Below are 13,289 nucleotides of genomic sequence, written 5' to 3'. Positions count from 1 at the left end.
ATAGAAGACATGAAGCTGCAGAGAGAGGATGGATATATTCTTACCTCTACTTTGTGATAAGATGAAAATACAAAATGTAATTAAAATAGTAATTGTTAAACACATTGTTTATTTCATTTACTGAGGTTTTAACCATTATTTACAACATGTGTATAAGAAGTCGAATAATAGGATATCTCTAGGTCATTACACTGTCTTAAGTTCAGTTTAATTGTATTAATACAAAAAATAGGTAATAGAAAAGGTAACGCAACCGAATGGCGCGTAGCACGTGACGTAAATACGTAGTGCTCCGTAGGCTAGACTGTGTCATTAGAGATGGAAAATCCGGATCCTTTTACGGACTTGGAGTCTTCTGAGTCAGTCATTGAAGAGATCCAGATCATACGAGTCCTTTGAGTCATATGAGTCAGCATCACCAAGAGCGTAGAAATCCTACTGGTGAAACCGAAAAGTTGTTGCATTTCACGAGCATATTAAACTAACGTTACATTAACCTCCGCTACACCGTAGCCGTTTCTCAATCGCGAGGATGCTTGCTTGGTAGCACATGTCTTCCGAGTCACTTCCTTCAGAAGCTAGGTAAGAATCCTTCCTGACATTCGGAAAACGAAGAGTCGAACAGGCTAGCAAGTGTGCAGGCGTGCGTCATATGAGAGGCCCCACCTTACATTTTCCGCCACAGATTTGGGGAAATTGGTCCGTGCGCAAAGCATTATGGGGATTTGAAGGACGCGAAGTCTACCCATGTCCAGCCTCGAAATTACCCCCAAACCAAGGACGCGGCCTCGGTGGAATTCCAAGTATGCTGGAGATTGGAACAGTCCTTCGGCGGCACTCGATGACGTAGTATCCTTGAAATATTGGCTTGGAAGCCAGTTTCCTCGCGATTGAGAAACGGCCCATGTCTGCTGTTGACTCGTGGCTACCGGCCCATTCCCCAGAGACAAACATCAAGGAAACAGGTTTAATCCTCTTCTTAGTTCGATGTGCCGTTGTCAGGCTGTGGTGGTCTGAGGCCAGGGCAGGCTGTTGTTGATAGCTATACATGTGGTGCTTCTGAGTGGTTCTGTAGGTCCGTGCGTGTGTGAGCGCATCAGCGTGCGCTTCTGTTTGGCGCGATGGGGGGGTGCGCATGCCTATTACCATCTCACTGTGTAGGTCACAAATGTAATGTTTGTAGATCCCTTTATTACATGTGTCCTCGCCATCCATAGTCTCTAAAATAAATAACTTATTTCACGTTTATATGATATTTAGGCTCGCTGGTCTCATCATACAACGGCAATGAGAAAGCACAAGGGGAGGCAGCCATAACCTCTGCCACACTGAAGGGGGCGCACGTGAGCCCACAGGTTCTTGTTGCTACTGTTATTCTACACAGAGACGGTAGACGCAAACAACAAGCTAGACTTTTGAAACTAGAGGAATATAAAGAGGACTTTTACAAAAAAAGTTATAGAGATTTTTTGTCCAGAAGGATAGGCAAATGGACTTCATCTTCAAGTCAAGGTAAAACCACAATTGTAATGAAAATGGGATCTTACTAAGAGAGAACAATCCAATATTTAGATTTTGGGTATCCTTTTGTTGAACAGTCTGTTTAAAATGAATCGAAACATCAGACTAAAAAAGCTTTTGAAAATAACAGAATATTTCGATTAAGGTCAAAATATAATATTTGTAAATCTGACTCTGAAAGAGTCAGTGCCTCACCAGCCATGAACCTCACCGCACGTCACGTATTCATCTGTTTAGCCTATTTATAATTATTATATTTATAATTATTTTTATTATGTAGACTCCTGCACTGCTATTTTGCACTTCTGGTCAGATGTCTAACTTACATTTCATCACTAGTAAATATAGAGCAAAAGTTGAATCTGAATCTGAAATATGATTTCCCAAATCTGTGTATACTTTTTACAGTAATCTCAAATTAATCAGGCCACTTCAGGGCCCCAATTCACTGTCTGTATAATTGAATAGTCTTTGGGGAATTATTTGTTATTGAAAGTATAGTTTAAATAATTGTTAACTGGCTTTATAATTGTTTTCCGTGACAGAATAAACTTTATGCATGACAAGTTAATGGCACCAAATATCACTGTCACCTTTGCAAAATGTCAATTATAATAGACATATAAACAAACTTAATTTAAAATAATAATTAAAGTGTAATTTGGGCTAATTCGATAATTGAATGCAATCATGGTAATCAAGTATTGTATGTAAGTCAGTAACATTCATTCTTTTGATGCATATTATAAGATGATAAATACACCACCAGTGGTACAAAGACAACACAGCAGATACGTGAGAGAAAACAATTCTCAGAGTTTAAGAACAAGGATGTGGGATTCTTATTGGTATCAAAAGTATTATATGCTGTTACTGTAACTGAATTGACAAATGCAGCACAATACAATTGGGTCAGTGTTGACTGTGACATTGTACCTGAAAGACATTCATGGATTAGTGGAATAGTGGCTTGTTGACCTTGATGTTTGCATGGTGAATTTGGTTGTGGCTTACTTACCTTCCATGCTTTAGGGCAGCAGTTTAAAAACAAAGTATTTTGCACGGTCACAAATCTGTGTCAATAATCACAAAACATAAAATGTGGTATCTAAGGTAAAATTACTTTAAGGGTAAAGTTACTTGTGTAAGATACATTTGTTGTCAATGTTTTTTTCTTTCTTGAAACCACAATATTTTTATTTTATCCAGCATTAAAAAAAATGAAATTCTATAATGCAATGACAAACAAGTATAATGTCATTAGCCTGCAAAAAGATGCAGATGCATAGCTTGAAGGCAAAGTAAAAAAATACTTGTGTGACCAAGTACTTCCTCAAAGGTTTCACAATAACTAGATGAATGAGATAAATGCCCAACAGCACACTCTCAGACTCACATTCAGACAAGCAACACCATCAGCTATCAAACATTAGTCAGAGAGTCACAGGAAGCAGAATGAATGTGGAGGAAATTATCTACACGTTTTTTGAGGTGCTCATTGCTGTTAGCTGCTGTCTTGGTAATATGTTGGTGATTTTGGCGCTGTGGACCAGTAAAATCATTCAGGAGCCCACCTTCAGTCTTATCGTCAGTCTGGCTGTGGCTGACTTTTTGGTCGGCTGCGTTGCCATACCGATGGCTGTGCTGGTGAACGGACGAGTGCCCACTTCATTTCATGGCTGTGTCTTCATCAGCTGTGTGGTCATCCTGTTGACTCTGGTCTCAGTTTTGTCCCTCACGGCTATTTCTGTGGACCGCTTCCTCCGGGTGCATATCCCTCTCTGGTAGGACCTCTTCTGGATTGTTTATTGTGCAGAGAAAAGTTAAATATTGCTGCTCAATTTGGCTTTAAATCATAAGCCTTACATCAATATCTATTTTATGTTAAACTCATCTCTTGCCCTTTTGCATGGATTGCACTATAACAACTGTACATCACTACAATGACTTGATTGTTTCATATAATTTGTAAATGCACTGTGTATTTTTAATACATGATTAATGTTATCAGGAATACATTTTTTTTTCTTTGTAGGTACAAAAGGACTGTGACACAGAGACATTCTTGCCTTGTGGTCGCAGCATGTTGGCTTTTTGCAATACCACTGAGTTTTGTTCCCGTGCTTGGATGGTACAACCATGACACCCTGTCTAAGTCAGTAAACTCCACCATTATCTGCAAGTTTATTGCTGTCATCCCCATGTCATACCTGGTTTACTTCAACTTTGTTCTCTGCTCCCTGATACCACTGTTGGTGATGACCGCTCTTTACGGCTACATCTTCTACACCATCCGAGGAACCCTTCGAGATAAACCAGGCAACGGTGCCCAGAAACAGTGTCAGAACTACCTGAAGAAAGAGAAACAGCTGGCAGGATCTTTGTCCCTGGTCTTGGCTCTGTTTGCCTTGTCCTGGCTCCCTATCCACATTTTAAACTGCATTACTTACTTCCGTGGGAATAACGATATACCAGTTGTATATATCTATGTTGGCATTCTGCTTTCTCATGCTAACTCGGCTGTAAATCCAGTTGTGTATGCGTTCAAAATAGAAAAGATCAAGACAGCGTACCTAAAGCTCTGGAGACAGTACATCTCATGTGGAGAAATAAATCAAGGATCTCAGACAAGCCAGACAACAGACAATCCCAGTAGTAACTTGAACAGTGAGGCCAATAATAATTGAAGGAAAATGTCCTTGTTTGTCTTCGCTTCTTTCGTTAGTATTTGGGATAATGGCATAAGATGATAGCATAAGATGTATTGATACGGTAAACACATCTAGCCTCAGAAAGATATGTTACGTTCAGGATTGTGTGTGAGTGGGAGTGTAGCGAAAACAGTCTTGCAGAGAAGAAGGGCAACTTCCACTTGAGCTTTATTTTAGTTTCACATCAGTGTTATTTCTGTTTCTATCAAGTTTCAGTTCTTCATGTGTATTTCAACAGAAAGCGCTGTTTGATGGTAAAAACCTTCACAATCTTCAAAAGAGAATACATCTTTAAAAAACAGGTTTGTTTTCAGAAATCTCAAGCACAATTATCATTGTTATCTATACTTTAGAAACATTCTTGTACTGCTTGTAAACTTAATAATAAAATGATGGCGCTTTTCCACTGCAGCACGTAGCACGGTTTAAGCTTTGTTTTGCTTTTCCACTAGCGGTAGGGCTCAGGGCTTTATCACCTTTTTTTCTGGCCCTCCAAAATCGAGGTTCTTACCGGGCCAACAACCGGGCTGAATATGTCTAGTTTCTGAACAGATATGAGGAGCTGTGAGCTCTGAGTGCTAACAGCTAACGGCTGATGTATTGGCCTTGTGGTTCGCATTGAAGATGACGTCACAGCAGTTTTACGCAGCGTCACTCCGCCCGCCGAACAGCTTTTGGATTTTATTATGTAACATATATGTTCACATTTCTCTGTTCAATGGGTTCTGTATCTCCCGAACATAACAAACTATTTCTTTATCTACCATCGTTAACAAGAAGCATTAAACAAATACCATAGACATTTTATTTTTCCTACTGGTTCACTACCAAACCCACGTTCTTGGAGAAATTAATTTAGGTCCGCTAAATGTAAAAATAAATCAAAATCAGTCAGTTATTTAAATGCTATTATCGGTAATGAGTCACAACAAGATATAGTATTTGTGTAGCCAGGAGAGATTTTAATGAATAGACACCAAACCGTGAACTTCTCACAAATAATGGCACTGACACCTGATTTCATTGGTACATCAATTTAATTCAAAGATGAATAAACGTTTTCTTCCGTGAGCAGTATTTATTTTATTAGCCTGTCATTTGTTTTGTGATTTATGTTTGTCTTACTTTGTTATTTCTGAAATTCAGCGGAAGTAGTAGGAGTGGTTATTAGATCTTTTTTTAAGTTCCTTATTTCCTCATCAAGAAATCCACTGTATATTGCTACTTTCTTCTGTACCTACAGCAGCTTTTGTAATTAGTCCAAAGTCAATTAAAATGGTCTGTAATGTTCATGAATAAAGTCTATTAGTGAGCATTTACTTTTCTGTCTTCTGTAAATCGGTTTTGCATATTTACGAGCCACCATTTTTAGCCAGTGTACTTTTACATTTTTAAAGTCCAGAGGTTCTCAAACTTTTCAGGGCTCACTACGATTTGTACTCTTATCCCATTGAAAGTAGTTTTATCCTAAAACTTATTGATGTAATATTTACAATTGTGTCAGAGTTTCTATTGGCCCACAATACAATAAATATAATTTATACCAAATTATTTTTACAAACCCCCAGGTTCCACTGAACACTTTTTGAGAATCACTCCTTTAGTCTACATTAAACAGGGGCACTTTCAAATCAGGTTTTCAACTTCTAATACAGCATGCAGCTAAATAAAAAAAAACAACTTCCTGTTGCGAAGGCATTAACCACAATGTCATTTCCTATTTTATCATGAACATTGACGCATACAACACTTACAATAAGTGCATTCGACCAATAAGATACAAACTTGAAGAAATAGTACATCAGGTTTCATAGAGCCAAACCATTTTAAGTGCTACTCAACTGGCTTTAGATAAGCCAGTCCTTTGTTAGTATATAAGTGCTTTGTTAGTAATTGTATTGCTCAAAGTGGAGTCAAAGTTTGAAGTATGAAGTTTGCATACTGTTCAGATTCATATCTAAACACACTGAGTTTATAGTGACTCATTTTGTAACTATTTTCTCAAAGGATCTATTACAACTTAGTTTTTTTTAGCAATACATCAGATTCAGTAACTATCACACTAAACAACATTCTACATTTTAGGCAATCCAAATTAGTTTCGTATGGCTTTATTTAATTCATCAACAGTGTATCTGATAAACATCTCTTCCTGTACAACCCATTAATAATAATAAATGACTCTTTATTTTCACAAATTATATTCAATCAGGCAAATCAATTAAAATGTCAAATAAAGCCCACAGAAAGTGGAACAAAATACTCAACAATTAGAAATATATTCATATATTTTATTCATAACACTATTTTAAATATTTTAGCATCTAGCATTTAACATCATTGGTGTTAAATGTAACGTTAAAAAAAACATTTGGTAAAAAAACATGGGAATGTAATATTTAAGCTATTTCAAGCTGACCATTTTTCATACTTCAATTCGGTAAAAATGTGACTGAATTACGCAGCGATGGCCATGAAAGTGCCTTTATATGTCAGTATTGCAATGAGCCTTACGATGTTTGTGAACATGTATAGTTACCGAACTTTCCATAATCTTCAGAGTGATCATAGTCTTTGGCCACATGATGGCGTCAGAGTGGCCCCTTTACCACCCATGTGAATGAGCTTCATCCCAAGCACTCATTGTACCTCTCAAGAAAGGTATTAGACTGTATAGTTATCGCCTGAGTAGGATTTACTCCATCCCACAAACTATACAACCTACTACCTCACCTTGCCAGGCTCAATTTCCGGCACCAAATATCATGACTTTATTCTATGTGCCAACTTCAGTACGTGTTGTCATTAGATTAGACTAGTTCCATTAGTATATCTGTCTATATACTATATAGTCTTCAACTCAAAGGTGAAGAACGTGCTATCTCCTATATCTACTTTACTTGATGTGTCCATGAGTTCCTTTATCCACAGAGCCTCCCATGAACATACAGGCTTTGGCTTGGAAGATCAACCTGTCTCCTTAGGAAAGACAGTAGATTGTATAGTTATCTCAGAGGGAGGACAAAAACCCCACAACTATTCAATCTACTACCTCAGCCTTAAGGACAGATACTCTTGCAGGCAGCAGTAGACATCTATTTGGTCCAACTGTGAGACAAAAACAAAGAGAAAATAAGTTATATTTTGGATCCACCTGAGACAAACAATTGTTAACAAGTATTTTCAACAGTATTGGCCTGCATGTTGTCCATTTAGTACTCTAAAATAAATTCCCTATGACATTTAATTGTGGCTTTGGTTGCCGTAAGCTGCTTCAATATCAAAAATAACATTCACAACAGTTAAACAACATTATTCAAATGAGAACCCCATCGCCATGAAATTAGGTATTCTGTTAACAGTTTTATAACTCCTGTATGCTCCTTTCTAGGAGCATACAGTCTCTATGCTTACCACATTTTAGCTGGAGAGTTGTAAACTCAAGGGTCAGTTCACCATACTTACAACTAGCTTGACAGTGCAACTGTGTGCATGTAAGTGTTGTTCAGTATCTGACCGATAGCATTGCTCTCCGCAAGTATTTTGCCAGTGTTTTAGAACAACAGGTGATCGGCTACACTGCCCATACTGGTGATGTGCAAAATAAATGCTGCTTTCTTAATGATTACAAAATACAAAATAAACCACTGTAGAGAGAGCTTACTTTCATGAAAAAGGTTTATCATTTAGGGCAGCTGTGCCAAGTATCAGTGCCTATTTTACTCGAAATTGTGCCTCTCCAGCTCCTATCCCTCAGAGATTTGAAAAAGCAAAGTTTAAGCATGTTTCACCCAGTTCAGTCATTTCTGTCTCTACAACCAGAAAGCAAAGGAAGAACGATGGAAAATGGCAGTACCTCTGCCATCTTAGAAAGTCGTTTGGCACCAGTACCAAACATCTGTGGTGCAACCTGTTAACTTTTGCCTCTTCCTTCCAACCCCTATCCAGAAGAAATACTGTTTATTTTCCCTCAAAGAATAGCAGAGGGGATGTTGAGACTGGCTAAAAGAATTGCTTGTTCATAAATTACTTCACAGAGTTGATTGTTGCTGATTCCCATATGCGTGCCAAGATATCCAGCAAGTGATTTTTTGTTTTCGCTTGAGGTCGTTTAATAGGGGAGCGGAAGGTTTGACTCTAGAATATTACCCTTTTTGCTCCGTGTGAAAGCCACTTAAAGTCCATTGAAAAGGGAGTCTGTTTACCGTGCCAACAGCTAGAGTCTGGGACACAAGCTGGGCAGAGCTGTCTGGTCCCCGACAGAGCCATACTTTGGCTGAGCGGACTGAGCCCAGACACTGTTATGGTAGACAACGATGGTCAACCCATGCAAAAGCCAGGGTGCTTTGCATAAATTAGCATGTGAACCATGGTGGCTGAAAAGCGGCTGGGCAGGTCATTAACATTCGGAATTTCTCTTTGGCCTAATTAATGCCGACAGTGATTGAAATGTTTTGGCAAGCTTTTCAGCTATGGTGCCAGGGCATGCACATTGGGGCAGAATGAAAAGGCACAAGGGCATCAGCGAGTGGGAGGCCTTAATTAAGATGTTGAATTAATTAGACAGTAAATGGTATCAAAATCTTCTAAATTCCTCGCCAACGCAAAGAGGATGGAGTGAAAACAGAAGTGGACTCAACTTTCTATGCAGGAAAAGTTGTGTGGGCTATACACATTTGTTGTGGTGATGGACTATTATTTGTTTGATGGTTTGATGGTGATGCATTGAAAACTTCGAGAAACATTTGGTTGTTTCAAGATGTGTGCTCATCTTCATACAAAATATGAAAATAATATCAGACTAAAAACATAAAGTGTTTTTCGCATTCTTTCATTAAATGAACAGCGGCCAGTCTGATTGAAACATCATTTCTTTTACAGCTACTATAACATTAGACAGAAGTTGTAATTCCCAAGCAGAATACATCACACAACCCCAGGCCAGTTAGGCCTGCAGACTGGTACAGTTTTTTAGTCATTCTTACTTTGATTGTTTCCCAATATCCTGTTTGTTAATGCATTAAAACCAAAGCTGCTAGATCTAAACCCCAACTAGTACCTCCTTTACGATTAAGTGTGGGTAGGTTTCAATTGTAAAACTAAAGCAATGGTTCTTATCTTGTTCAAATGTTCCCATTTGGTGTGATCGTTTTCCTTTGACAGTAAGTCAGTCCCCAAGCTGCAGATGATAGGAAAATGGCTGCCCTGTTGCAGAGTATAACGAAGGAATAGTATTATAAATCCATGACCTTCATGTAAAACTCATTTTGAACAATCAATGTCCCAAAAGACATATCACTGACACGTTCAGTCACTGTTGCTTTAAATAGAGATGCCTATAGCTGCTTGTCTAAAAGTGGTAAACGTTGAACTTAATAAAGATATTCGTGATGTCAAATGCACAGGCGCCGAAAAAAAGTACAGTATATGAAGAAATGCCAAAAATACCCTTTACAGGTTGGCGTTTGTCCATGATGATCGACGGAAACGAGAGACGACTGTGAGGGACAGACTGATTGTTTCTGTTGTGCTGCTCTCTCCAATATTTGGTGCCAAGAAATGGGCATTTTCTGCGTGCCAAGCTGAATCTCAATGAGACAAAAAGGGGATGATGTCGTGGAGGCAGCATGGCAGAAACCATCACTGAGGGGGGAGGAGAGTATTGGCAGCCAAGCAATGAGACGATGCCATGTCAGAAAGAGGCTATGATACCACCACACAATAAGGTATAGTGGCATAGCTTGCTGCCAGATGCTCAGTGTCCTTGCCATGTAAGCTAGGTGTTTTATAGAAATGTCCATTGTGCCATAAGAAGACTTTGTCTTTATGTTGGACAAGTGGGTATGAGCCTCAGGAGTTTACCTCTTCTTGGCAGCTGATGTGTCTTGACATCTTTATTTGAGCATCAATTCTACACTATAAGCTAATTGTAATTTCTAAGGAAAGCACCATATAACCGAGTCGTATTTTATTACAAAAACTGCTTCTCAATTGAATCCAGAAAAGTAATTCTATCTGCTGTTATGTTTAACAAAGACTAACGTTGAGAGCATTAAAGTTTCAGTATAAACTGCACTGATTTTAATGTGCGGAGCCAATAGATACACTTGCAGAAACTTCTAGATAGAGAACTTCTTTGGTGGTTTGACTGTGATGGGGTTTTTTCCACAAGGAAAGTCAGGTCTTTAAACTATTGAATCAGTTTTGTTTGTTTATTCCAATCTACAATCTTTTGGGAAATGTACAATTAAACACAACGTTATTTATTTAATTTTAAATTCCATTCTCCTGATTACTCTCTATCCTATTTATTTTCTCTTATTTTCCCGGTACGCAAATACTTTTCTGTTCAAGTATTAGGACATTTTAATAACCAAAATGAAAGGGTTTGAGAGATATTTCAAAAACTTAAAATGAGCACATTTGTGCTTTGGACAAATCTGTCATATCTCTTACCAACAGTTTTTCCTTGTATTAAAGTTAAGCTGCTTGATTTCAATACAAAGGCCTGAAAGCTTAAACAGTATGAGGAGAATGTTTGGAGTTGAAAGTTAAAGTGGACCTATTATGCTATATTGGAAAAATATATTGTAGGGCCAAGTTTTTTGCTTAAAATACCAAACAGTTCACCCATTGTAGCCATGCCTCATACTGCTCATATCCCTCTTTTGCAGCCCTGTTAGAGAAACGCGGATTTTGGGTCCTTAGCTTGAAAAAAAAAAAAGGGGAGGTGGAGCTAATGCCTGATCAGAATTCTACCGGAGATAAAGTTAAATTCTGCTGTGATAAAACACCATCCTGTTCTAAACCACATCAAAGATTATTTCTGAAACAGTATGCTCAAATGCTTTTTCTCTTGCGGGTTTATCACAAGGTGAGTTCCTTTTTTTATTTCCTGCTTTTTAAAACACATGTGCTCTACAGTACAGGTTAGCTCTGAGTGTTAGCAAGGCTTGCTAATGTAAACAAAGATGAGATTACGTCCAAAACACGCCAGGCATTGTTTCTGATAGCAATTTTCTGTGGGTCCGCTGACGATTTGACGTCAGATCGGCAGCAAATCTGTATCCGCTCGTTGTACCCCTGTTTTTAAAAGATTTGGGAACGGAAGAAAAGATAAAGGGTTTTATTTTCTGACGCTGCGTGAGTTCCCCCAATGCACCGGGGACACATATTTATGTATAAAAGACATCAAAAAGTGCATTTTGCATGATAGGTCCCCTTTAAGTAAACTATTTTCATATATACATGGCTGTATTTTGTCACAGGAAACCTGCCAATTTAATATTTCAAACTTTAAGACAAATGCAAGGCCTCTTATAGAACTCTGGACCTTTCAGATGTTACTCTCAAGACAGATTTCTAATAACATTTGCTCAAAAGTAGAACGGTTTGAACTTGTAGTATTTTAAATGTGAAATGGCCGTGGTCAAAAGAATCAGATCAAATGCTGTTTATAGGCCATAAGTCTGTTTTGCTAACAAACAGGAAGAGCTGAATATGTGTGTGCGGTATGAACTGATAAAAGCACCAATCCAAAAAAAAAATAGACTTTGATCCCGTTAACTACGGAGTCAATTGAACCAAGGGGAGGAGAGAAGTGCAAATAGCAGAGGATATGGCTTTCCAAACAACATGTCATCAAGCAAGTTCATGTGAGGATAACTGGGGGAGGAGGAAATAAGTTCATTTTCTCTCTTACTGCCCATCCTCACTGCACCCTCCCCTTTTTTTTCTTCTTCATTCACCGTATGTGTACAGTATGCCACAATCTGCCCTTATCACACACTTAAACACAAACCCAAATGCTAACTCGACAGTATGCAAACAAAACCACACACAGCTGCACAGCAAGTATCGTATGCCAAAACGTTTGCAATCAGTCCACAACAAGACTGGTCGGTTGATATACAGTTTGAGGGCAATCTGTAAAGTAAAAAAAGTTAGTTATTCTTGTTTATGTGCCATTTTAGTAATGTTTTTATAGCTTTTGCACCTCTTGTGGTTAGAAAAAACAAACCAGTCTTGATATAAAACCAAGACCCTGCCACCTTACAATGCAAGCCCCTTCATGTATAGAACAATGCTTGCAACAGAGGGATCTGGTTCATACTGGTTTGTGAACAAGTCTATCAAACCGCAGCGTTCAAGAACATGTCAAGAAGTGATACAATTTGCCTGTGTGATATACAAACCACAGATATTTTTAAGATGCTTATACCAGCCTGTGGGATACTTTTTCATTCTGTGGTTTAATAAATGATGAACAGTAGTCACAGTATAGTTATAGAATATAATGTATTGCCTTGCAGATTTCTCGTACCTTCGAAGCAACCCTGCAACACAGAAACCGAAATGTTGAACCAAAAAGGCTAAATGCCTTTTATCTCCCCCTAGAATTTCCTGTTTGAAACTTAGAGGCAATTATCACTTTTGATGGGGTGAAATGCGTTTGTTCTAAGTGCCGAGTTATAGTGTCTTAAGGCCCTGACTTGCAGTAAATTATACTTAAATGTTGTTTTTGACTAGTCCTGTACTTTAAGAGGCAGTAACACAACCACAAAAACGTATTTTACTCGGTGGCATTTGTTTATATCGTTCAGTTTGTGTAAACAGGCTGATCGTTACAGTAACTATAAAAAAAGGCTTCGTATCATTATTTCTGAATGCATTCGAAATAAGAAACTACCGTATTTAAAAGAAAATCCTACTGTGTATTAATCGAACTGAAACGTTTGAGATTAAGGTATTGCGTTTAGTGCAAAGCAGACACGTGTACAGTATGGAAGGTGACCATAAAGGAAGTGCAAAAAGAAAGGAATAAAGGGAGACTTCAGTACAAAGAGGAATATCAATACCTAAACAGAAGCAGAATGAAAAATTAGAAATACCTGGAGGTGAGTTTTTTGTACAGGTCGGGCTTGTGTTCACCTTCAGAGAATTAGGCCAGGTTGGCGGCGAAAAGAAAAAAAAAGGCGGGTTAGGAAGCAGACAAGAATGCATTTCCACATCCCTCTCTTTCGCCTGCAAGACAAGGGAAAGGCTGAGCAGTGTACC

The 13,289-nt window shown here is 38.3% G+C and overlaps 2 protein-coding genes and 1 long non-coding RNA gene across 5 annotated transcripts in view; 2 read left to right on the top strand and 1 right to left on the bottom strand.

The window, feature by feature from the left end:
• The first annotated feature begins 973 nt into the window (after positions 1–973).
• Positions 974–13,289, top strand: part of LOC307040663 (tubby-related protein 1-like) — a 30,081-nt gene continuing 17,765 nt past the window's right edge. For 2 of the 3 annotated variants that reach the window (XM_079683720.1, XM_079683718.1), the window contains exon 1: positions 974–1,512. The gene's annotated coding sequence lies outside the window, so the exon portion shown is untranslated. Of the gene's footprint in view, positions 1,513–4,443; positions 4,535–13,289 lie in introns of those variants that run through there. The other variant, XM_079683719.1, reaches the window with a different exon arrangement.
• Positions 2,919–4,650, top strand: LOC307040664 (adenosine receptor A1-like). Its single transcript, XM_079683721.1, has 2 exons — positions 2,919–3,305; positions 3,557–4,650. The coding sequence occupies exons 1-2, from the start codon at positions 2,977–2,979 to the stop codon at positions 4,206–4,208; spliced, it is 981 nt and encodes a 326-aa protein (XP_079539847.1). The 5' UTR covers positions 2,919–2,976; the 3' UTR covers positions 4,209–4,650.
• LOC307040665 lies at positions 6,328–13,261 on the bottom strand. Its single transcript, XR_013808562.1, has 2 exons — positions 13,124–13,261; positions 6,328–7,340 (listed from the first exon to the last, which is right to left on the bottom strand). It is a non-coding gene; the product is annotated as an uncharacterized lncRNA (long non-coding RNA).

This window comes from Notothenia rossii, assembly GCF_949606895.1.
Source record: "Notothenia rossii genome assembly, chromosome: 5".
Classification (NCBI taxonomy): domain Eukaryota; kingdom Metazoa; phylum Chordata; class Actinopteri; order Perciformes; family Nototheniidae; genus Notothenia; species Notothenia rossii.
Note: the sequence above shows the minus strand (reverse complement) of the source record. Positions and strands in the feature narration are given on the sequence as shown.